Source organism: Rhodnius prolixus, unplaced genomic scaffold, assembly GCF_049639745.1.
Source record: "Rhodnius prolixus isolate KJV_2025 unplaced genomic scaffold, Rpr scaffold_1, whole genome shotgun sequence".
Lineage (NCBI taxonomy): Eukaryota > Metazoa > Arthropoda > Insecta > Hemiptera > Reduviidae > Rhodnius > Rhodnius prolixus.
In genome coordinates, this window is record NW_027411581.1 from 11,714,278 (window position 1) to 11,737,967 (window position 23,690).

Below are 23,690 nucleotides of genomic sequence, written 5' to 3' on the forward strand. Positions count from 1 at the left end.
CAGTGTTCTCTCGTTACAGACACTGTCCATCACCGGACAGTGAGCGGTAAGAAGCTCCGAGGAAGCGAAAATCTAAGAGCCAGCAGCTGGATTCGAACCCGGGACCTACGCGTGGGTATCCAATACGCTAACCACATAACTAATCCCTTCCCTACCAGAACATTATTATTAAAATTTTTTCAAAAAAAATAAAAAGCGGCTAATTTCGAAACTTGTACTGGGTAACTCCCTTAGTCCACGCTCTTAACCGGCTACGTCCGACCCACTCTCTTCAAATTTATTGAACTATTTTCGAGGTTATGAAACGTCTTAAAGAAAACTTCGGGGAAATGAGACCAGAACCTATTACTTAGTTAGTAAATAGGTACTGTATATATTTATAGCGTTCATCATTTGTCCCATAAAGAAACATTAGTGATTTATGAAAGACGTTTATGTAACAAATAATGGGTCTTAATGATACAATTAGTGAATCAGATCCTCTGAACAGATTGTATAGGAGAGCTTGCGTTGCAAAAGCTGCTTGTGAAATCAGATCTTCAGTATAATAGAGCCTAGACGTCGCAAGAAGGTGACATCACCTTCTAGCCGCTGAAGGGATTGGCCCAGTAAACAAGTCTTCTGGCAGCATTGGTGGAGGGAGAACAAGTATCATCCCCTGCTCCTACCTAATCTAAAGTGAAGCAGCTTCTGAAACCTATTTGTGGATAACATATTTAGATTTAGATTATAGTTGATGACAATAATTTTTTCAAAAGGGTGGTGGTATGGGGAGAAAATTGCATTCAACTCGAAATAAGTTAGCGAGCTCCTCAGATACTTTCTTTCCTGATCTACAAATAAATGTTTAGTTCACCATTGAATTTTCTTTTAAACGTCTTTTTAATATCTTAGTGCATTACCTGGCAGAAGAAAGAAGACACTTGAATAGAACGACCAGAGAGGGAGAGATCTGAGGATGGGCCGGCCCGCGGTTCCCTGTCCCGTGGCTGGGTAATGAGATTTTAATACGCTTCCGTCAGCTTCCTTTATTTGCTCCCGCCATTCATTTTAGCGCGGGAATAATGGCTTTTTTTCTCCCTTTGTAATATTACTTAATAACTATAATGAAATAGACTTGGTCTTTATTTATTTAGACGGGTTTAGAAAACCAAATTGTACATATATCAGTGGTGACCAAAATGTTTGGTTTTTTAAGGGCATTAAGAGGAGGGAGATTACATTCTTTCAGGATAAACAATGAACTCATTAAATAATGTCCACGAATATTGGGCAGGTTTGTTTTGTTTAGGCAAGAACTGAGTCATTTTATTGTAAAAAATATTAATATTTTTTTTAAAAAAACTTCCTAAATCTGGTCGTGATTTAAAGAGATTCTTTCATCCTCCTGTATCATGTGCAGGACATTGATACATTATAAACGTCCTTTTAATGCAGTGGTGTATAAGCTGGCGACCCCCGAGGTAATTTTTTGTGGCCCCCAACGTTGTTCAAAAATAATATGAATTCAGAAAAAAAAAAAAAAATTGTTATGAAGTAAGTAGCTCTTATGGGAGATCAAAGCAATACCATACACAGAATTCCCTTGTTTACCCTTTAGCTAGTGAAGACGTGAATACACGTGGCCCAGTTCCCTTAGCTGAAGATCTGCGGGCGTGTATGAACACGCTGACTTAGTTCCGGCGACGTTTGGAGTAAGCGGATATGTCTGCCACTCTAAGAGGAATTCCGAAATGATTCCGGTTTTGTAAGAGACAAAAAAGAAGTAGGAATTCCCCAAAATATATTCTTACGTTCTCGAGTCTTTGAATCCAAAACTTGTACGAGGAAATCGCTAGGTAAAAAAGAATAATTTTCGTTTTATAAATACAATTTTACAGTGTTATAATTATTCTATCCATGCTCGTGAATCCTCACTTCAGAATATAAATTTAACGGTGTTGTTGGCCCGCGTGAATCTTGTCTGTAGCACCTAATTGGCCCAAATTTAGTTGGACACCCCTGCTTTAAAGGAAAGCCTACCCCTACTTCCCTCTTTCCTTAATCGAATTTTCCTCGGTAAAAAGTTTTAAAGGAAAAGCTGCAGTCCACCGAGAGTACAGTGTGTACTTCGTTTAAAGGAAAGGCAGCCATGTTTTGGGAAAATCTAAAAAAAAGTAAAAAAAAAATCATTCAGTAAAATAGTCAAGTTCCATCAAGTCAAAAAAAAAAAAAAGTTCTGATTTTTTTAAAAAACTATTTCTTTAAAGATACTTCTTGTAGGTTTGTAAACTTGTAGAAAGAACTTAAAATAAATCGTCATAATCATTTCCGTTATACAGTGGTGGTACCTCGGTTTTCGAACGACTTGGCTTTCGAACAAATCGGTATTCGACCAAGAAATTTGAGAAAATATTTTCCTGAAATCCGAACAAACATTTGGAACTCGAACACCCGAGATGAGCCGAATGGCGTTCGTTCGCAGCATCAGTACGAGTCAATCTGCGATCGGTGGAAGATTCACGCTTAGTGTTTACCTTTACATTACACTTATTTTAACCCTTAGACATGGCACCAAAGAAAGCCAGCAGTGACAGTAAACATACAGGTAAGATAAAAGCTGCGAGAACAACTATTGAACTCAAGAAAGAAATAATTACCAAATATGAAATGCATTTTATGATTTTACATAAAATATAAAAATTAGACCAGTAAAACGGCATATTTCTGGGGCTTAGAAATGAAATAAACTAGTTTACATTATTTCTAATGGGATAAATTGTTTCGGTTCTCGACCGCACTTCCGGAACGAATTGTGGTCGAAAACCGAGGTAGCACTGTACTCTGCTATCAGTGTGTATACTACAAGATGAACAATCTTCAATAGGTACGCCAACTCCTCAATAACTCCATGACCAAAACCGTGTAGGATGTTAAAGAGGAAAAAGTCTTGCAGACCAATCAGATTTGTTCTTCTTCTTCTTTGTAATTCCTTTTTTAATTTGTGAACGTTTAATATTTTCGTTTAGTATATTCAGTAGATTTGGGGGTAAAAAAGAGGTACGTGTACACCTTCATTGACTGCTCTTAATGCAGAATGTTGTCAACATTTCTGTGTTGAATGGAATCGATCACTCATACAAAAGGTGTTAGACACACTTGGTGGGGTTAGTATGATGAATGAAGTGGTTGTACAACTAAATATCAGCCTGACCTGCTTTTAGTTAGACCCGGTATGAATTCTCATTGAACTGGCGCTAGTATTCTGTACAATGTGTGTGTAATCACCTGTAAAATGGATGAATAGACTACTGGAAGGTAGTTTTTGTGATGAGTAGAGCCAAATTTTTTATTTTCATTTCATTATATTTCAAAAAAGAATATAGTATATAAAAGAAAAAGGTGAAATACCCAGACAGATATACAAATCAAGTGAATTTGGACAAAAACATAATGGCTTGTATAAAGCACGTGTATGCAAACTAACACAGTGAACACAATTTACTAGCTATATTCTAAAAATATAGTTAAATCTTGACGAGAGTGTTGGTGGTTTGAACCACAACTTTTAACAACGTTTTCGTGTCGCAACCATTTCTCAGAAAATCTTTTGCCGTTCTCTGTGGGAGGGGGGGAACAGTTTAAAATTAAACCATAGCTCTGAATAGAACATAAGAATAAATTGGAAGGATAATGTGGAATAGAATTAAAATGAAGTGTCCTAATTATTTATGAAAATGTAATCTACATTTTATCATTAGTATAACAAAAAATGTATTATGAATGAAATGGCCAGCATAAGGGTCTGTGACCTCTAAATTCTAAATGTTAATGAAAATTTAATGCAGTAAAATTACTTTAAAGATTTTTATAATATTACATTTAAATACTTGTTTTTTCGAATGTTCCTGTATGGCTAAATTTATTAACTGTGAAACATGTATGAAATTTTGGGTACTTGCTAAATTGCGTAGCTACTTCCGGTAAGAATCTAGTAAGTAACTACTTCCGGTAAAAATACTAGTTTATAAGAAAACCCAACGACAGGTAGTGGTAAGAGAAAGTCGTGTGAGTGTGCTCAATAGTTTTTCAAAAATTGTTCCATTAGAATGTATTGTGTAATTTTAAGTAGCTACTTCCGGTAAGAATTCTAGTTTATAAGAAAACTCAATCTCATAGGCAGTGGTTAGAGAAAGTCGTGTGAGTGTGCTCAATAGATTTGTCTAAAATAGTTCCATTAGAATGTATTGTGTAATTTTAAGTAGCCACTTCCGGTAAGAATTCTAGTTTACAAGAAAACCCAACTACATTGGTAGTGGTAAGAGAAAGTCGTGTGAGTGTGCTCAATAGATTTGTCTAAAATAGTTCCATTAGAATGTATTGTGTAGTTTAAAGTAGCCACTTCCGGTAAGAATTCTAGTTTACAAGAAAACCCAACTACATTGGTAGTGGTAAGAGAAAGTCGTGTGAGTGTGCTCAATAGATTTGTCTAAAATAGTTCCATTAGAATGTATTGTGTAGTTTAAAGTAGCCACTTCCGGTAAGAATTCTAGTTTACAAGAAAACCCAACTACATTGGTAGTGGTAAGAGAAAGTCGTGTGAGTGTGCATATTAAATTAAATTGGAATTAAAGTTAATAAATGGTCAGGTGAGCCGAAAGTTACCGATCGCATTCAGTTTGTAAGAAATAAAAGTTAGAGAAAGTCGTGTGAGTGTGCATATTAAATTAAATTGGAATTAAAGTTAATAAATGGTCAGGTGAGCCGAAAGTTACCGATCGCATTCAGTTTGTAAGAAATAAAAGTTAGAGAAAGTCGTGTGAGTGTGCATATTAAATTAAATTGGAATTAAAGTTAATAAATGGTCAGGTGAGCCGAAAGTTACCGATCGCATTCAGTTTGTAAGAAATAAAAGTTAGAGAAAGTCGTGTGAGTGTGCATATTAAATTAAATTGGAATTAAAGTTAATAAATGGTCAGGTGAGCCGAAAGTTACCGATCGCATTCAGTTTGTAAGAAATAAAAGTTAGAGAAAGTCGTGTGAGTGTGCATATTAAATTAAATTGGAATTAAAGTTAATAAATGGTCAGGTGAGCCGAAAGTTACCGATCGCATTCAGTTTGTAAGAAATAAAAGTTAGAGAAAGTCGTGTGAGTGTGTATATTAAATTAAATTGGAAATAAATGGTTAATAGAGCCGAAAATTACCGAAGAAAACCGAACGCATTCGGCTAGTCAGAGAGAAGAGAGAGAAAAGTGATATTAAAAATCACGGCTAAGGCACGTTGGGTTACAGATCCAGTAATTCCTAGAATCGCGGTTCTCTAACCCAACGTGCCTTGATGGCATAGGTTTGGACTGACTTTACTGCTCTGCAGCGAGTTTATCCACTATATCTCAGAAACGGAAAGTCGTAGAAACTTCAAATTTGATATTTCGTTCAAATGCCACCAGAGGAAGCGACACTAAATTTTTAGACAAAATAGGTTTACCGGAAGTACCACTTTACTGAATAGATTTTTCACTTTTTTAACATTTTTTCAAAAACTACACCATGGATTTGCTTTAAACTTGGAATAATTATAGCTCGCAAATAGTTCTATAACTTTTATATGAAACATTTTTCAGTAATACTTCGATTAAGGGCACTTTTGTGGGAGGGGGTGGTTAGGCAGTCCAGTAGAATGCCAGTTCGCTGTAATAAATGGACTTACCTCCTGTTAAACATTAATTAGGATTAAATGTGAAACAAAGATTCTATATTTGAAGAAAATAGGTCAACCGGAAATGCTATATTACAAAATCGATTTATGGTTTTTTTATGTTTTCTTCACCTTGAATCTTAATTATAAGTAAATTTGTAATTTAACATTCCATATTTCTAGAATATCGTCCACCGGATGTACACCTTTCTCAAATTTTACTTATCCTTATTCTACACAGAGTAGATATTGTCATTGTGCTGATTTTTTATTTTGATTTTTACCGGAAATAAGCTTTTTGTATCTGAAAAAGAGTTTTCAAATATGCCTTTGAATGCTATATCCATCTTAACTCAAAATTCGCTGATATAGTTCAAATTTTATATTTCAGTGGTTGCCGAAAAATTTTTGGGCGAAAATATATAAACCTGAAGTATCACTGTAAACAATTATTGAATAATTTACTTTTTATTAACTGTGTAAATTGTGCTCTCGAATACTTCCGTTAGACGAATTCAAGATTTAAATGTTGTTAAATTCCTTTTTTCTGATTTTAATAGTAACCGAATCTAACTTTTTTTCTATTTTAATGGGCATGTGTATCTAAAAAATAATTTGGAATAGAGTTGAATTAAAGTGCCTATTTATTTACGTAGATGTAAAATGTAATGATGCAAAACAGCCAGTGCTGTTAATAAAAAATAATTTGGTTTATTGTTTTGAAGGGCAAATTTCGCTGTTCTCTTGGATCAATTATCTACGATATTAATGAGAGTTGATTTCCTTGTTTTTCAGATGCCTGGTAGTAATAACGGTAGCCCTTACGATAGGGGAGGTTCGTGGAGTCCTGGTCCTCAACAACAGTCGGCTGGTGCAGGAGTACCACCTCCGCCAGTAGTCAGTAGTCAACAACAACAACCGCAACCTCCACCGCCACCGCAACAACAACAACAACAACAACAACAGTCTCAACAGCCTGGTGGACCGGCGGGAGCGCCTCCTAATTGCCCGCCAACCGGCCAGCCTCCACAACAACCTCCTCAACAACAGCCGCCACCGCCTCCTCAACAACAACAACAACCGCCTCAGTCAATCTCTAGTAGTCAACAACCTCCTTCTCCTTCTTCACATCATATGCAGGTCAGTTTCTAATCATATCCTTTGGAATTTACAAATTACTGGTTAGTATTCTGTTCGTAATGCCGAGACTTTCGAGAACCGTCACCATCTGTTTATAAGCATTGGTATCTTATAAGAAATACTCAAGACGGAAGTAGAAATCACAAAAATGGCCACAGTCGGCAGACTTCTGGACTATTACGTGATTCCTCTTCAAATAATCTGAATCATCAATGTGTAAATAAACAGGAACCTACATCCGGTTGTGTGAATGCATGATGATGGTTAATACCTGTCGCACAAGACTAATGTTTTATATCGAGAGATTATAGCCCTTCAGTTATAGTATTTAGACTAGTTGATTTCCACATTAAAAGGTTCGTTGTGAATCTGACTGCATAGTCATTTGATAGGACTTTAAAATGGTAGTCATTCTCTGCATGACTAGAAAAGAATATAATAAAAGTAGTATAAAAGAATAAATCGGCAATTGTAAAAACTCTCAGGGGCTCGCTGAAGCTGATAGCAATTTCAGATCAGGCGAGAAAAGGGGTTAAATTATTTGAAACTTCTTGCTTGAGGGAGATTTAAGGATGAAAATTCTCAACTTTCATTGTAATTGTAATTTTTTATTCCTGCTTTTAATACTACTTTGCATTTCTAAAAGTAAATTTCTCTCTTTTTTTAATAAAAGTAAAAAAAAGGAATCGAAATATTTAAAGAGACCCAAATAAATTTTTCCCTTAACTAAAACAGGACAGAAGTCGCGCACTAGTTTTTGAGTGAATGCTACAAGATTTGGAAAAAATAAAAATAAAATAAATGAAATTCTTCGTTCCTAACAAAATATTCAAAGAAAGAAGAAAACAAGTCATATTAATTGGGAAGTAACGGGACTTTAACGGGAAGTCAGACTTTTATTTCCCTTTGCGCTGTTATAAATAATAGTGTTAAACTAAGTGAATGCGCCTAATTGTTTCCTTTGAAAAGTGAGGAATATATTAATTCGGAGAAAAAGTTATCCCAAGCTTCCGCACTGTATTTCTTACCCGCCATCTGGAAGAAAAAAAAACTGCATCCCGCGTAGTTGTACGACCGGTTCTTCTAGTTAGATTAATTTGATTCGCATTCAATTTCCTGTTTCCTGCGCATTTATTTTTCTTTCCAATTTATCTGACCATTTCCTGGGCTGCGATTTATTGTTTGTTTTTCTGCTCAAATACTTAGAAAAAAAAGGACACTCTTCTTTTAAAAAGTTTTTTGTGTATCTTCAATTGCTTTCATTGAGTTAATAACCGAATAATGGTTTAGTGTTTATAAGGTGGTGGTGGGGATAGTTAAGTTCTAGAGGATCTGCCGTGGATTAAGGTTTATGCGGACCGGAAGCCGACTCAAGAAAGTTATTTTCACCCTGTTTAAAAAAAAAGTGATCCAATAAATTTGGGAGTATTTCCCGTCAATTTTGTCGTTATCAATAGGGACCAAACAATAATGGTGGACATTCTGTGCTTAACTATAAAACGGCTTCAAAGTTTCGGATAGTGTTCTTCTTCTGGAATATTTTAAGATCAAGTCTAGTGATTCTCAACCATTGTGCCGCGGCACTTTTGCGTGCCGCCAAATTTTAGAAATGCATACAATAAAAATTATATATTAAATGTAGAAGAGGATATGAGAGTAGCATTATCATTTACACGAGCAAATATAAACTGTGATTATCAAAAAAACACCAAGCTCAAATTTCTCATTAAAAGTATTCTTATTATTAACTTGTAATTAATCCCTTAATAAACATATACTGTTCGTTTTTGTAGTACATATTATTTTATATTGAAAATAAACATAAACTATTTTTTCTGCAACCATGTAGGAATGTTCTCATTACTCAATTACAATCAGCTGTGTAATGCCCAACTTTACCTCACTAGTGGGAAAAATTCCCATTAGTGTCACTTTCCTCACTAGTGAGTGGAAAAACTTTATTGTGCTTCCTTGATATTTAAATTTATTTTATCTAAATAATTAAAAAACGAATATTAAAAAATAAAATAAAAATTGAAAGGAATATAGAAATAAAAATAATACTTTAATAAATAATTAGATATTTTTAATTATAACAGTTAAAAAGGTTATAGTGTTACCTTATAGAAATTTAAAATGGATTCTAGTGATTCCTGTTTAGTTTTTTTTTTAGTTAATAACCCTAATGGTTGCAGAAAAAATATAATATTTAACTCGAGTGTAAAGTATTTTCCACACTTGTTAAATAAATAATTATTACACAGTGTATTATGGATAAATAAAATACAGAGTGGTACCTCGGTTTTCGAACGACTTGACTTTCGAACAAATCGGTATTCGACCAAGAAATTCGAGAAAATATTGTCCTGAAATCCGAACAAACATTTGGAACTCGAACACCACCGAGATGAGCCGAGTTGTTTTTATATTTACACTTTTAGATCTTATTTCTTGTTTAGATACAAGAAATATAAAATTAGGCCAGTAAAACGGCATATTTCTGGGGCTTAGAAACGAAATAAACTACATAGTTTACATTATTTCTTATGGGACAAATTGTTTCGGTTTTCGACCCAAATTGGTTCTCGACCGCACTTCCGGAACGAATTGCGGTCGAGAACCGAGGTACCACTGTACTTTAAAAACTTATCTTATTGTTAGTGTACCGCCAAATTTGGAAATTGTTAAAAATGTGCCGCGACAAAAGAAAGGTTGAGAATCAGTGATCTAGATAGACCTAATGCTTAAAGTTGTTCTATAAGAATTAACTCCTTCCAAAAATGGCCCTTTCATAATCTTTATAGTAGACTTCTTCTGGGCCTATTTAGTCAGGTTATACCCAAGGAGAATAAAGGTTTAGTCGACCAAAATAATTAAAAATGATTATTACGATTTGGTATCTAATTCATTATTAATTTGATGGATAGTGTTGGATTGCTCAAGTCGCGCGTATTTTCATCCCTAACCTTGGCTTCTCTCAAGCTACTGATTTCCCTTCATTTTTAATATCCAGTATTAATATTACAGGATTCATAGTATTTATGTTTTTAAATAAAATTTTTACAATTCAAAATTTTACAAAATAAACAAATACTAAAAAACTACATCTACTCCGGCCATATTTAAATTGTAAAAGGACAGTGTGTTTCTTCTTCGTACTTACTAACATACTCGACGATTTTGTTGTCATTGCGGAATGTTGACACTTATTTATTCATCGTGGGTGTTCGTAAGATGATAGTATCTTTTAAATAGCTGAAACATGTAAATCCTATCTGTATGACCTTTCACATTCAAAAAATAGTGTACAACCATAGTTGTGTACTCTTTTGAAGCAAATCAAAACATACGAGTCGTAGCAAACAAAAAAATGTTGTAGCAAACAACAGTGTTTTTTGGTTACTAATCAGGGATATTCACGTACAGATGATCTGAGCATAAACAAACATGTTTAATCCTGTCTTTCTACTGTTCTAAAAAATGCAGAAGTTCAGTTAAACTAAAAAAAACCTCAAAAAGAAAAATATGGAGTTGTAATATACAGTTAACCAGCAAAAAATCAGTGGTCACCAGAAATGCTCACGAAAACGCCACTACCCAGAGGTTAATGCTCTTGAGGTTATTAAAAATGAAATTTAAACAATTTTATTTACACTTCAGATCCAGAGCCGCCTATTAAAGGTAATTATATTTTGAACAGGTTATGGGGATAAGAAGTATAAGATGGGTAACCGTTGGTGTGTAAAGATGTCTGTCAAGTTCTCAGCACTTTCATCTCACTTTGTGATTAACACATTTCTTTTTAATTGTTAACTCTTAATTGAATAAGACGGCAACTTTAAACTAATTTGTTCCAACCAGTTATGGTGTAATTAAGGCGGTAATTGTTATCGTTAGTTAAAAATTCTTTAATTTATCCTTGTAAGAAAGGTGATATTTACCTCTAGTGCTGCTTGTTTTCTGCTGACGACGAAGCTGTGACGTTATTTCTGGCCATGATCTCGGTCTGTTTGGATTTTAATTGAAGTTAGAATATGAGAGATATTCATTGGCAAGTCTACTTTGCATACCACTTCCTTCCTCCAACAAATCGGAATGTTAAGCTCGTATTGAGCTAAAAAAAAATAACAATTTGTTGCCTTTGCTGCACTAAATGACCAATTGATTAAATCAGTATTCACTGATTACTTGCTCCTTTGATAGAACTTCATCATCACGTTCTCTTTCTATTGATTTTTGCTTTAGGCCAAACCTTTTATGGTGGTAGTCATCTCCCCTTGCAGTACTGCTGCAACTACAAGTTAGTAATTAAACAGTAAAATGTGACCAAAATAACTTACTACTACGTAGCAAATTTGCTCTTTCTCTTGTGATGAATTTCCTGGCTTTAAACAAGCGAATGTTGTTTAGCAAAGGGTTCTTGAACTATATATTTCTAATTTATAACATAGAGTGTGGTTTGTTTATTTAAAATTGGTCGTTTTGGTGGAAACTCCAAACATGGAGTGGTTAGAGTATGCTGGATTTCAACGCTAGAGATACCGGGTTCGAATCCAGGTGCTAGCCTTTAGTATTTCTCTTTCTGGGAGCCTCTAACAGCTCACTGTCCGGTGATGGTTGTTGCTCTGTAACGAGAGAATACTGATCAGAAGTTTGCTGTGGCACTGGAAAAAGGCTACATGCGCCAGTAACCTCAGATGTTGTCGCGCCTTAAAATTTAAACCAGAATAAAAACAAAGTAGGTGTTGGTTTCTCAAGAGTGTTGTTGTGATGGACATAATGTTTGACATCAGTTCCTCAGTTCGAATCCCGCGTGTAGATACTTTTTATGTGTTAAAAAAAAAAAAATGTTAATAAGCAAGTTTGTAAGCCGCCTCCGTCTACGACACCTAATTGTTAGTTGGACTTTAAGTTCTGCCTGAAAAAATAGGCGATTACTTCCACTTTTAATTTCATTCTATTAAACAAAAAATTGTACAAAATAACAAGGAAGAGAAACGTGACGTAATCTTTTTGTGAATAACAGCTCGTGGACCTCATTTCAACCATAAAATTATCATAATTAAACAGATACAATTGATGTGAATAAGCTGGTGACATTGAAATGAATGATGTGTGACCTTGAGTTTAGTCGATACTTGGGGACAATGTGATTACTAGAATGGAATGTATAAGTAAGCGCTCCTTCTCTTGCTCTCTCCGTCTGCGTATACAAGGAATGTTCCTTCTTCCAACCAACTCTGGTTCTATGTTTTGGTTTTTTCTAAATTTTATTGCAAAATTATGAGGAGTTCGTTTTTTCTAAGCCGAAATGTTTTAATCCGTGGTGTAGCGATTAGAATTGATTTTAGAATATGTGCCAAGAGATAAGAGTTAGGAACCCTTTATTCAGCGTTTTCTTGTTTTCACTAGAAATATCTGTTTTGAACAAAAAAAAAATGGATAAATAATGGATAATGGTTGAATATTCCAAAAAATTGAATAAACGCAGAAAGCAGGTAACTTTATATTTCAATTTGGTCGAACCCCGACTGTAACTTGACGATCAAAATCACCATTATGTAGGTTTAATAGGGTCGCTAAAATTCAAATTTTAAATGGAAATTACGCAACAAAAAAATTTAATGAATGAAATTTTCACTTTTCTGGGATAATTTTTTTAACATTTTTCCCTAGAAAATTTTTAAATTAGTATTATAATAATTGCGGTAAGGAAAAGTCTAATGAATTTTCACCCCCCCCCCCCCCCAGTTATTATTGCTTTGAAATGAGGTCAGATAGTTAAGGTTCGACCATTAACTGTTTACCAACATTAAAATCTAATTACACATGGTGTACGCTTAATGATCTACTTTGGTCGTCTATCTCATTGCAGTTCACTGAGACTTGGGAATCATGTTTAGTTTATTGTATGTATTTTCTTTTACGTCATTATTAAAAGAGTAGGTTCTTATTTTGGTAACAGTGGAATTTTGAGGTACCTAAAAGTGGATTAGAGTACATTTTTTTACATTAAACAATAAAGTGGAAGTAGATTAAGGCTGTGGATTAGACAGGAAGGAGTGTTTTTGAAGACTAACATATAAATTACAACCGCTATAAAATTTAGCCCGGAAGAACTCGCTTTTTTATAGCTAATGAAATTAAAATCGTTATCTTTAAAGTAACTACAAAATGAAATAGAGAGGAACAGACTCCTAGTTAAGAATGTAATAAATTTAACGTGATTTTTTTTAAGGCCTAAATTTTCATTTAAAAGTTTAAATAATAAAATAATGATCATTTTTATTAATAAAGTACTCGTATAAACAGTACAAGCAGATGAACCATCTTCTACAAATGGATGCTGCAGAAAAATAAGGGAGAGATTCACACAAAGATGAAATAAGCATTTTTACTTTAAATATGGACTTTTGCTCGGCCCAGAATGGCTAAAAAAAAAATAAAAAAAAGTATTAAAACTGTCCGGTAGGACAGTTGTATAAGGGTTGATCGTCAAAAAGTGCACGAAAAAGCTGTAACGTTGAAAAACACCCAACTTTGACAATTTTTTTCTCTTTTTCTATAAAAGATAAAATTCCAAAATTTTCTTTAAAATAAAAGGCAAATCCTCCTTTATAACTGTGTAATTTTTTGTAACAACCCAGATCTAATAGATTGCCTGAAAAATTGTTGTCAAAAATTAGAAAAAGAAAAAGGCATTTTCAGAAAATGTTCTTGTTTATAAATCAATAATAGTTCCATAGTATTAATTAAAAAAGCTAGGGTGAACGCCCCTCTTCAAATTCTCAAGATCCTAATCCAAACATAATCTTCAAATATCGCTGAATTCTCTACATCAAACTGATGTAATCTACCACTGATAATAGCTGATAATTAGACTCCAATCAGAGATATCAATAAATATGCGTGCAAGGACGGATAAAATCAGCTGATATTATCTAGCAAGGCGGATCTAAACCTCGTTTCCAGTTTTCTTCTAACATATTAGATACTTGTTGTTCATTCTTTTTGGTGACTGATTCATAGTTTCAATAGGATGAAAAAATAATTGCCATTTCAGTCGAGTAAAATTTATTTTGCCGAGCTTTCTTAGAAATGATATATTACATATCTTAAGACAGAAAACAGTTTAAATTTCAAAACAGACACAAACAATTTAAACAACATATCGCAAACTTTTACTACAAAATACTTGACAATTGGCAACACTGACTTCCACACAACCTAACACATATTACACACAGACCGATCACATTCAGTCCATGAACAGACAAGACAGAAGACACACCAACCCTGTAATGTAAAAATATTTCTTTGTGAACTAGGTAAATAATTTTTGTAAATTTCGTTGTATTATACATATTCATTTCAATAGAATCATTGTTTATAGTTCTTAGGTCGAAAGCTCGGCAAAATAAATTTTACTCGACTGAAATGGCAATTATTTTTATCATCATATTAGATTCTGTTAACTGTTAACTTTTACTGTTTTTGTAAACTATTTGTAATCTATGGCCATTTTCGGGGGAAATCTTTAAATGATTAAAAAACCATTCGTTAAAATATGCAACTTAAGTTTTGAGGAATTTTCTTAATGAACAGTTTCAGCAACAATTTAAACCTATTTACTACATAAGTGGTAGATACGTAATTATCGCCGTAATGGCACTTTAGCTTAACATTTCTTTATATAACATTTCAAATAAAAGTGGAATGATTGTGTGTGTATGTGTGAAGCAAAATGCATCGAAAACGAAAACCAGCCGGAAGTTGGAACTTGATATTTCGATTGGACCCTTCCGGGAAACTTGCGATCGTAACTTGTCATCAGATCTTGATTTCCGAAGTGCTGCATTTCTTCATCTGTACATTACTGTGCTGATTATTTACCCAGAGTAATGGAAGTAGGGAAGTTATGCACATTTGTTCCCTGATGGAAGCAGATTGTGGGTCACCCAGCTGTGGAGTGCCCTGTAATTAGAGTAATGATGTGTAAAGGAGAGTGGCACCAATAAAATGGGAACAACTTGCCCCCAAGCTGTAATTCCATGTGTTTCTCTACCTCCCCTTCCGGGGTCGTATATTAGTGATTACCGTGTTACGTACGTTTGTTGTGGGGGCTGAACTTTATTTTAAAGGGACTGTTAATGTTCAGCAGGCAGGGTTACGTGTTAGTAGGAACATCAACTGAATTACTTTCTTTCTCCTGATGTCGTGATAAAAGGTATTCTGCCTTTTGGGTCAATTTGCAAATTATTATTCCGGAAGTATTTTACAGGATTTCTTCTAGTGCTAAACGTTTTTTGCGAAAGTTCTCAATTAAAAGAGGGAAGAAAAATAACTCCAAGGCTACTTCACTCAGTCATGAACCCTTTTAATGGCCAACTAGGACTTGAATTGGCTCTGGATTGCATAGGGATGAATCCCACCCTTTGTAGTCCATATGAATGCATAATCAATAATAACATGTTCAATATTTCCATTATGTAAATTTAGAATATCATAAATTGTATTGAAATGTAATAAATATATATATATATATATATATATATATATATATATATATATATTTTACAATAAATGTAGAATGACGTAGATATTGGATTTTGTCATGACGGGTAACATTCTGCCTATATAAAATATTACTTGTAAAAAATCAATATATCGGTTTGACCCACTAACTAAGGAGATATGATCATATTCTAAGTGTTCTTATCGAGAAAAGAATGTGTTTCTATAATTATGTGTTTTTGCATTATAAATGGACATAGTTTTATACTTAATTAGACAAATATTCCGAAGTATTTATGTCGGCTTAGAATTGAAACAAATCTAGTTACTATAATTTACGCTTGGGTTGGTTGTACTAGACTAGTAACATTGACATAGGAACGTAGGTAAGCCTTAAAAAAGAGTATAAAAGCTAAAAACATAGCAGTGTGTTTATTATTTATATTGCTCCTATTAAGTGGACCTGCTTTCGTAATCATCTTTGAACATAATAATAAGAACAATAATAAAATAGATAAAAACATTTATAAGCATTTTCACTATTTACTTTTACAATTATTCTTAAGTTGCTCGTTTTGTTCGCCTAAACTCAGTAGTAGAAACAGAATTACTTAATGCAGACAATAACTAAGTAATGTCAAGGATTCAAATAGCGAGAAGACCTTCTACTATCCCTTAAATACAAACCAATTCCATTGACTCAATTTTGCAATTTTCACCTGTCTTTCAACGCTTAAGTCCGCGAGCGGGAGGAATGTGTAATGCAGGAAGAACGACCATCGTAAGTCTTGATGAACGCGCGCAGTTTTAGTATACTCCGCCAGGATCCATTTCTAGTCGAATTTTGAGTCGACAGAGGAGATTATTGATTACATTATTGAGGACTTGTCGAATGCTCGACATCAATTCTTTGTAAAAAGTAAATATGATTGCAGTATTGTTGTAACAAGCAACGCGTTTTCGTAGTGAACAAAAGTTCCTTTGTTTTTTGCATGCAACGTAGCATTTAGCGTCCCCATGCATACTCGGACCTTATAAACAGGAACTTCACATTGGTAGGCAAAATATTTCTCCTCCATAAAGGAAATCTCCCTACACAACCTCAACTAACTTTTCAAATACACTTTTTAAGATCATTGTGGATAAAGTTTTTCATTTCTTTTCTACTAAAATCCCTGATGATGTTGATGATATTATTGCTTGCAGTTGTGCTCCCTAAAAGTCTGTTTATCAAGTGAAATTCTCCGGATTGGTTACCTGTTCTTAAATGTAGGATAAAAGATCTTTATCGGCAATTCCTTATCAACTTTTTTTGTTTTTGTTCTGCTGAGTTACATACTCGTACTTGTGTTTAACTAAAGCACGTGAACCTTCAGTGGTTATTGCCAACCGAACCTCCCATTGCACAGCTTGTTTTTGTACATCCGCCAACTCTGTGCAGATTGTGGTCCATTTCGAATTAGTTCCTCTCAGGAAGAACCAGCTGGACTCACCCTTTTAACAGTAGCCATGTATGATGCAAGCTGTGCGTTCTTCGGCAAGTAAACCTTATGATAATTTTATATTATAAATTTTAAGAGATATAACAAGAACAACGTCATAAAGTTTTTTTTCTCCCATTAAGTGAAGTAATAGTTTTACGTTGAAAATAAATTAGTAAGATAACAAACTGTATTCTCCTACATATTCTTCATGTACAGCTTGAGATATTTGTATTGTTGCTAGAAGCAACTAAAAGTTTTGTGGTTTTCTAGTTTGAAGTAGTTTATCGCTGTCTCTACGTGATTTCTTTTTTATCTTTATTTTCTTTTCCCACTAAAAGCAAAGTTTTCTCAGCCAAAGATTACTCTTTAAAATTTTTTTTAAAAGCATTTTCTTTTATTTCCCGTATTTCAAGGAAAATGTCTTTTATTTGGAAAACTCTTAAAATTTAATTTCTAATTTGGTAAAAGAGATTTTTTAAAAGATAAACTGTTATAAAAAGCATATTTCCTTAAAATGAAAATTCTAGAGAAACGTGTTGTGTTAGAAGAAAAGCTCTGGGCGTGGCCAGCTCGGTTCGTCCGCTTTTATTTCACTTCTTTTTCTCTTCCTGACATTATCTTATATTTTATATTATTTTCTCGTTTTTCTGCAGACCTCATTTTATTGGAAATAGATTGCTTTTTTTTTTCAATTCTCATTTTAAAGTGAGAAGTAAAAATGATTGATGTACTTTAATTTTTTTAGAAAGATTAATTGTTATAAAGTAGATTAAGAAAGTAGAAGATTAGAGCTAATTTTACTTACTCCATCTGTCGTAGCAGGTATTAGATGAGATATTAGGACCAGATCTGGTTTTTAATATCGAGTCCACCGGATATCACGATTTGAGGTCTCTTACAGCTGTAAAACAGGTTTCCGCTGTGGTGTTACTGTGATTGTTTGGCATGTCAGTTTGTGTTGAATTGGAGTTTTTATGGTGGGATACTCGCTGGTAGGTCGAAGGGCCAAATTTTGTTGAAAATGTGGTTAGATCCACTAGGCTAGATAATATCTTTGACTTTGATGATAGATTAAAGGTTCGAAACCGGTCAGGGATACAATAAACATGCGCCCTGCTACAGATAAAATCGATAGATTCTCAATTCTTTCCACAAATCATAACCATTTTATAGAAACATCTATTTTAATCCGCTAAGAAGTTAATTGTAGTCAATCTGTGAACCCTTGGTTAAGGGTATGAAACTGAATTTAGCAAATTACCAGCCTAATCTGTTAAAGGCGATCATAAAAAAAAGAATGAAATGAAGCATTTCAGAGGAAATGAACCGGCATTGCAGCATCCAAGTTTGGCGAAGCGAAGGTTCTAGAATTAAAAAGGCGGTAAAAAAAAAAATGTAGGATGAAGGGAGAAAGGTTTAATAAGGAAGTCGGCTTTGGTGAACAGCAGGATAGACCGCCGACTAGGAGGAGTCCTCCGTGTGTCCTGCTTTTCGAGATGGGGAAGCTGCCAGTCAATCGGTCTTACTGTCTTAAATTACCAAGGCTAAAAATAAACTATAGTTATCCTAATTTTGAAAAGCAAGATCATTGTCCAAAACTCTTTTAACAAAGATATCTTCCCTTTTTTTTATCTACTTAAATCATTGGCACCTACTGATAATTACTATCTATATTGTATCACAGGCGAACTTCCAAAATAGGGGTCCAACGCAACCACAGCATCAAGCTCCAGGACCAGGTTCTCAACCTCCGCCACAATCTCTTCAACAGCATACCCAACAAGGAGAACCATCACCTCAAGCAACAAATACCCATGGTCCTGATGCTGCGGTAAGTGTTATTATTATTATTATTATTATTATTATTATTATTGTAATTTTGGAAATGTTTACGGTACAGTTTTTCTTATTTTTCAAATCACATGGCAAAAGGGCAAATGTATTAATCCATATATTGTTGCAAATTGGTGAATCACAATTGCATATGTTCACTGAACGGCTTACCTTGATTTGTCTGATTTGAATCGATTAATTATTGCATTGTATGATATTATACTAATTGGTTGATTAAGGTCGAATTAGGCAGATTATCACTCTTTAAATTTAAACTCATTATTTATTTAAATTTGTATTCAATACTTTTAGAAAATTAATAAATTATAAACACCTGATTGACTGGTGGATAAAATTTTGGGTAGACGTAAAGGAATATCTATCTTTTGGAAGACAACAGTTTGTCGAAAAAAGCTTCGTCTTCTTCCTCCCCAAAAAACCTTACTTTATTATAAATTGGACGCAAATTTTCTAATTGGCTGTTCTAATTTCGGCAAACGATTCCTTCGCTGATCAGGCTCTTTTTAACGCTGAACTTTTTGACCCGCAGTGATTCTTGGGGTTACACTTTTGGTACCTTTATTAAATTTCTGCTCAAATGACACTCCGTTTAAGTGTATTTTTGGATTCCACACGATTTCCTACTAACGTTTCTCCATAGTGTACATTGTAGTGAACGACCGCTTGCTTGCTGCGTTGCTTGGTGCCATGTTTTGATTTGGAACAGTGTAACGATTGTTGTATTCACTGACAATACGATGATACGCGATACGTTAAACGATGGTTCAAGACTTTTTTACTCAATTTATTTATAGATCAATCAATTATTAGTTAGTTACCTCCTTTCCAGGCGATTGGCTGTACTAAATGAGAGGTTGTAATCTCTCTGTCAGTTGAATTTCAATTTAAACAGAATTATGACGTAGGTTTTACTGTATGAATAAAATATTGAATTATTCAAAGCACACAATGAAAAGTGTTTTACACGATAAATATTGAATTTATGAAAGGAACATGCTGTGTATATAGCTTGCTTATATTCATAACCAAAATTACTAGTTTTCAGTATTAATCAGAATTGTAAATTGGTCATAAAATTTTGTTAAAAGCAATTATAATAATGTGTTATGGATGGGGAACTCGCATTGGTAAATAATTTTGGTAGCAGAATGGCGGACGTACACATAAATGTAGCTAATCGGTACTGTAATTATTAGCGCTGGTGTCACGATAATTGTGACAATAATTTATTGTGGAACAGTGACCCTTCTATCCCCCTCTCCCTCTCCATGCACAATGTACACTCTAGAACTGTTACAACTAATGATCCACATTGAGATAAACGTGAATGTGACGTCATTATTTTGTGTTTGTACTTCGGAAATGGTTTTTTATATAAGCGCTGATTTTTTGTTAGTTCATTTGATTATTATTGTTATTTTTAATAGATTAGATAGTTTGGTTTTAAAACTGATAATTTAGTGGCTTGGAATGGCCGGCTCCGCTTAGTGGGGACTAAATAATAGATTTATATTCTAGATATAATTAGAAAATCTTTTCAAATCCATTCTTTAATCTGTAGTAACGTTTTTTCAACTTTAAATATTCAACTAGAAATCGGGTATTCAATCATCAAAAGATGATGATTCATTTGTTTGACTTCCACTAATTTTCTTACTGTGTGAGGGAGGTTAAGAGATGTCTATAGTGCTGGTACGATATGTGTGTGTTTTGAATATTAAATCATTTATGTAAGAAGTCGATGTGTAGTAGTACGTTGTGTGTTCAGTTAATGTTAGCGATTCACGAAGGGCGAATCGTACTCCATACCCTTTATGTTATCAAATCGCATATCTTGTGAATTCCGTTCGTCATAGATACAGAACATTTTATTATCCTATTTAACTCTTATTATATCATTAATTCCAAAATTGTTTTACTATTTACGAACAATCTTACACATTCTAGTGTATTTGTGGGACAGAACCGTTCCTGGAAGTAAATTTCTCGGCATGGTCTGTAATAGATATTTCAAATAAGTTTTTGTGAATACATAAAGATATTTCTTTATTAAAAGTTCTGTAAAAAAGAACATTGTCACTGGAGTTAGGTTGGTTTGTAGATGTATTAAATTAGAAGAAATGATTCGCAAGCCTCAATTGTTATTGTTGCGTTACGATTGTGTAGAATTTTATTTTTGAGAACAACTTTTGTCATTTTCTTTTTATTTGTACACATATCGCAGATGTGCGTGTGTCCATTAGAGATGGGGCTTGCTTTTAATTGGTAGTAGTATTGCAAGGGACGCTGTGTAGTTGGAGAGGACTGTCATACTCTGGTGCTGGTAGATGGTGGAATAGTGTTCCAGAGGGTGGATATAGGATGGAGATGGCAGCCAGCGGCAAACGCACTGGGCGGCAAGTAGTGGCGGTGGCGGGTATTGACGCAGTAACTGGGAGGGAGCTGACTCTGACGTCACTTCTCGCACTGGTGTCCATGGCAACCGGCGCTCGCCTAACTTCCTCTCTGTCTCTTTCCATCCCATACAAACAGGCCGCTCTCTCGTTCTGGCATACTCTGGATGGCCGGCCCCGCATCAAACATTCCAGCCAGTTAGGAAAATGGGATTCATTTATTACTCGCCCGCGTCCCCCTACAGGCTCTCTTTCTTCCAGCCCCATGGTAGTGGTGCGGGTCTTTCACTCCTTCTATCGCACATTCAGTCCTGTTGGAATCAGCCTTTTCATTGGTGCCCCTCGCTCTGGGGCGCCGTCGTCGTTCCGCTCCCAACAGAGCGCCGTTCTACTACCTCTCTCTCCGTCTAATGAAAGTGCAGATTGCTTTGTTGTTTGCACGGATCCGTTGCCAAGCAACCACTCAGCACTTTACTACTCAGCCCCTACTCTCTCTTCGCCACTACAACAACAACAACAACAACAACAACAACTACTCTCTTAAACCGGTCCAAAACTCTGTGCGCCCATCCTTGCTCTGCTTAATTACCCAAAGGATATCCACTGACACTTAACAAAATTATAACAATATCTCTGTAAAAAACATCCAGCGTCCTTTATGGCCATATCTCTCTCTTCGTCTCCTACTCTTAGTAAAATAAAAAACAAAATAGCAGAAAGATTCTATTAAATTTCATGAGCTGTTTTTTAAAATTGGATGTAGAATTACAAAAAAAAAACAAAGAATATTGTTCTCTTACAAGTAGCACCTTATCTGGGTAGTCCATTTTATACGCATAATTTAACAAACTTGCAAATATTCCTTCTTGAAGAATTTTGAGTGCTGCACATTAACTGCTATGGTCTTTTTATTTAAAACGATTAAATGTTGTGTAATCACTCGGCTAGTAGAGCTGTACGCCCTCTTAATGAGATAAAAGAAGCTTGTTTCATTGCCCTCCAATTAAATGGCGTTAAATTAATTTTGACGATAAATCATATCAAGAATATTATCTGTTTTTTAATTATGAATAATCCCTTTTTCTGCAGAACGGATCCTCTTTTGGAATTTAGTTTCAACCGAAAATATTGACGTCCTATTTTGGTGCTCCAGAAACTGTTTTTTAAATGAGTATCACTTCATACCACACTCTTTCCTTGAGTGTGAGATTAAAATTTAAGAGTTGTCCCAAAAGTAATGAAGATGTTTGTATTTAAATTAATCGAAGTCATTAAAGCCTTTTTTGATGCGCACTTTATTTTTATTTGAAATAGCACCGTTCTACAATGCCGGTTGCCATGGGCACCAATGCTAGAAGTTTTCCCATTGTTTATAATACTGTTTAAACTCTTCTTCGTTGATACGCGGAAGATCGATCTTTCTGGCTGTGTTTCTCCTATGGTGGTAAAGCGATGTCCGTTCTTAAGTTTTAGGAAGAGGATGAAGTTGGTTGGAGTAACAAGTTGATGGTGTGGTTTTCTTCAGCGAGATACTACGTCACAAAGAAAGAACACTGTGAGAATCCTAGCGTTTTCATAATGCAGTAACTAATGATTTGATAAACAATCTTTTTCGATAGGATTTCTAGCGTGTCTAGGAAAGTTTTCATTTGCACCATGTTTTCTGTCGTTGTTAAAGTTAAATGCCCTTCGCGCGATTTGCCTTCGACGATTTCGTGGCCGCCTTTTACCACCTCTTTGTGACAGTGCTACGCTTGACAAAATATTATAATAATAAAATATGTATATACTTTATATTCTTTCCTCGTTTGTTAAACATAACGCAGAGCTTCTTTTTTTTTTTATAAGCATTACACTTTGACCGTTGGCTGCACAGTTAACTCTGGCAAGCCTCTACTGTCTGTGTGACAACTCGTGATCGGTGCCACGCAAAGCTGAAAATTTCTAGGAACACAATCAATACATTATTTAGAATAAAAATATTTTTAAATGGAATGTTACTCAATGAAAATAATAATGGAAGGTGTGTAATTTAGTGCGGTAGTTGTCTAAGTTCGTAGGGGACAGAATGTGAAGTATTGTTGGTAAGTATAGAGCGACCGGCGTGTGGTCACTGGCAGCCTTGAACCGCCAGCTTACAACTTTATATCCCCTTCCATAACTTGTTCTTCCTTAGATTTCCTGCCCAATTTTCGTTCTCAAAATATTCTATTCCATTTTAATAATTTGAAAACTGTTGTTACGGTAATATATATTATATGTAAGCTATCAGTGAATATGTATTATTTCTACATTTATAGCTTTATGATAGTAATGCAGAATTAAACATTGAGAAAAAAACTATCAAAAACGAAAAATTCTTTCTGTCAACGTTCCATCAAAGAAAAACATACTACAGGATTTATAAAAATTGGATGAATAAATAATCTTGTTGTTACCATTTAATTTTCCAAGTTGAGTTATGAAAATCTTGGGGAGTCCATAAAAGTTATAAAAATTAAATTTTATTGCTAGTCATTTGTTCGACCAGTGTACGAGGGTCGTTTGAAAAGTGCGTGCAAAAAATAAAAACTACTTAATTTTTTGGGGTAAACCTTTTTTATTTTTCAACGTAGTCTCCTTTTAT

The 23,690-nt window shown here is 34.4% G+C and overlaps 1 protein-coding gene across 5 annotated transcripts in view; it reads left to right on the top strand.

The window, feature by feature from the left end:
* Positions 1-23,690, top strand: part of osa (trithorax group protein osa) — a 188,051-nt gene that overhangs the window by 73,100 nt on the left and 91,261 nt on the right. For all 5 annotated transcript variants that reach the window (XM_074128711.1, XM_074128717.1, XM_074128736.1 and 2 more), the window contains exons 3-4: positions 6,475-6,819; positions 18,502-18,648. In XM_074128711.1, the coding sequence (XP_073984812.1) occupies positions 6,475-6,819; positions 18,502-18,648 (492 nt within the window). The remainder of the gene's footprint in view (positions 1-6,474; positions 6,820-18,501; positions 18,649-23,690) is intronic.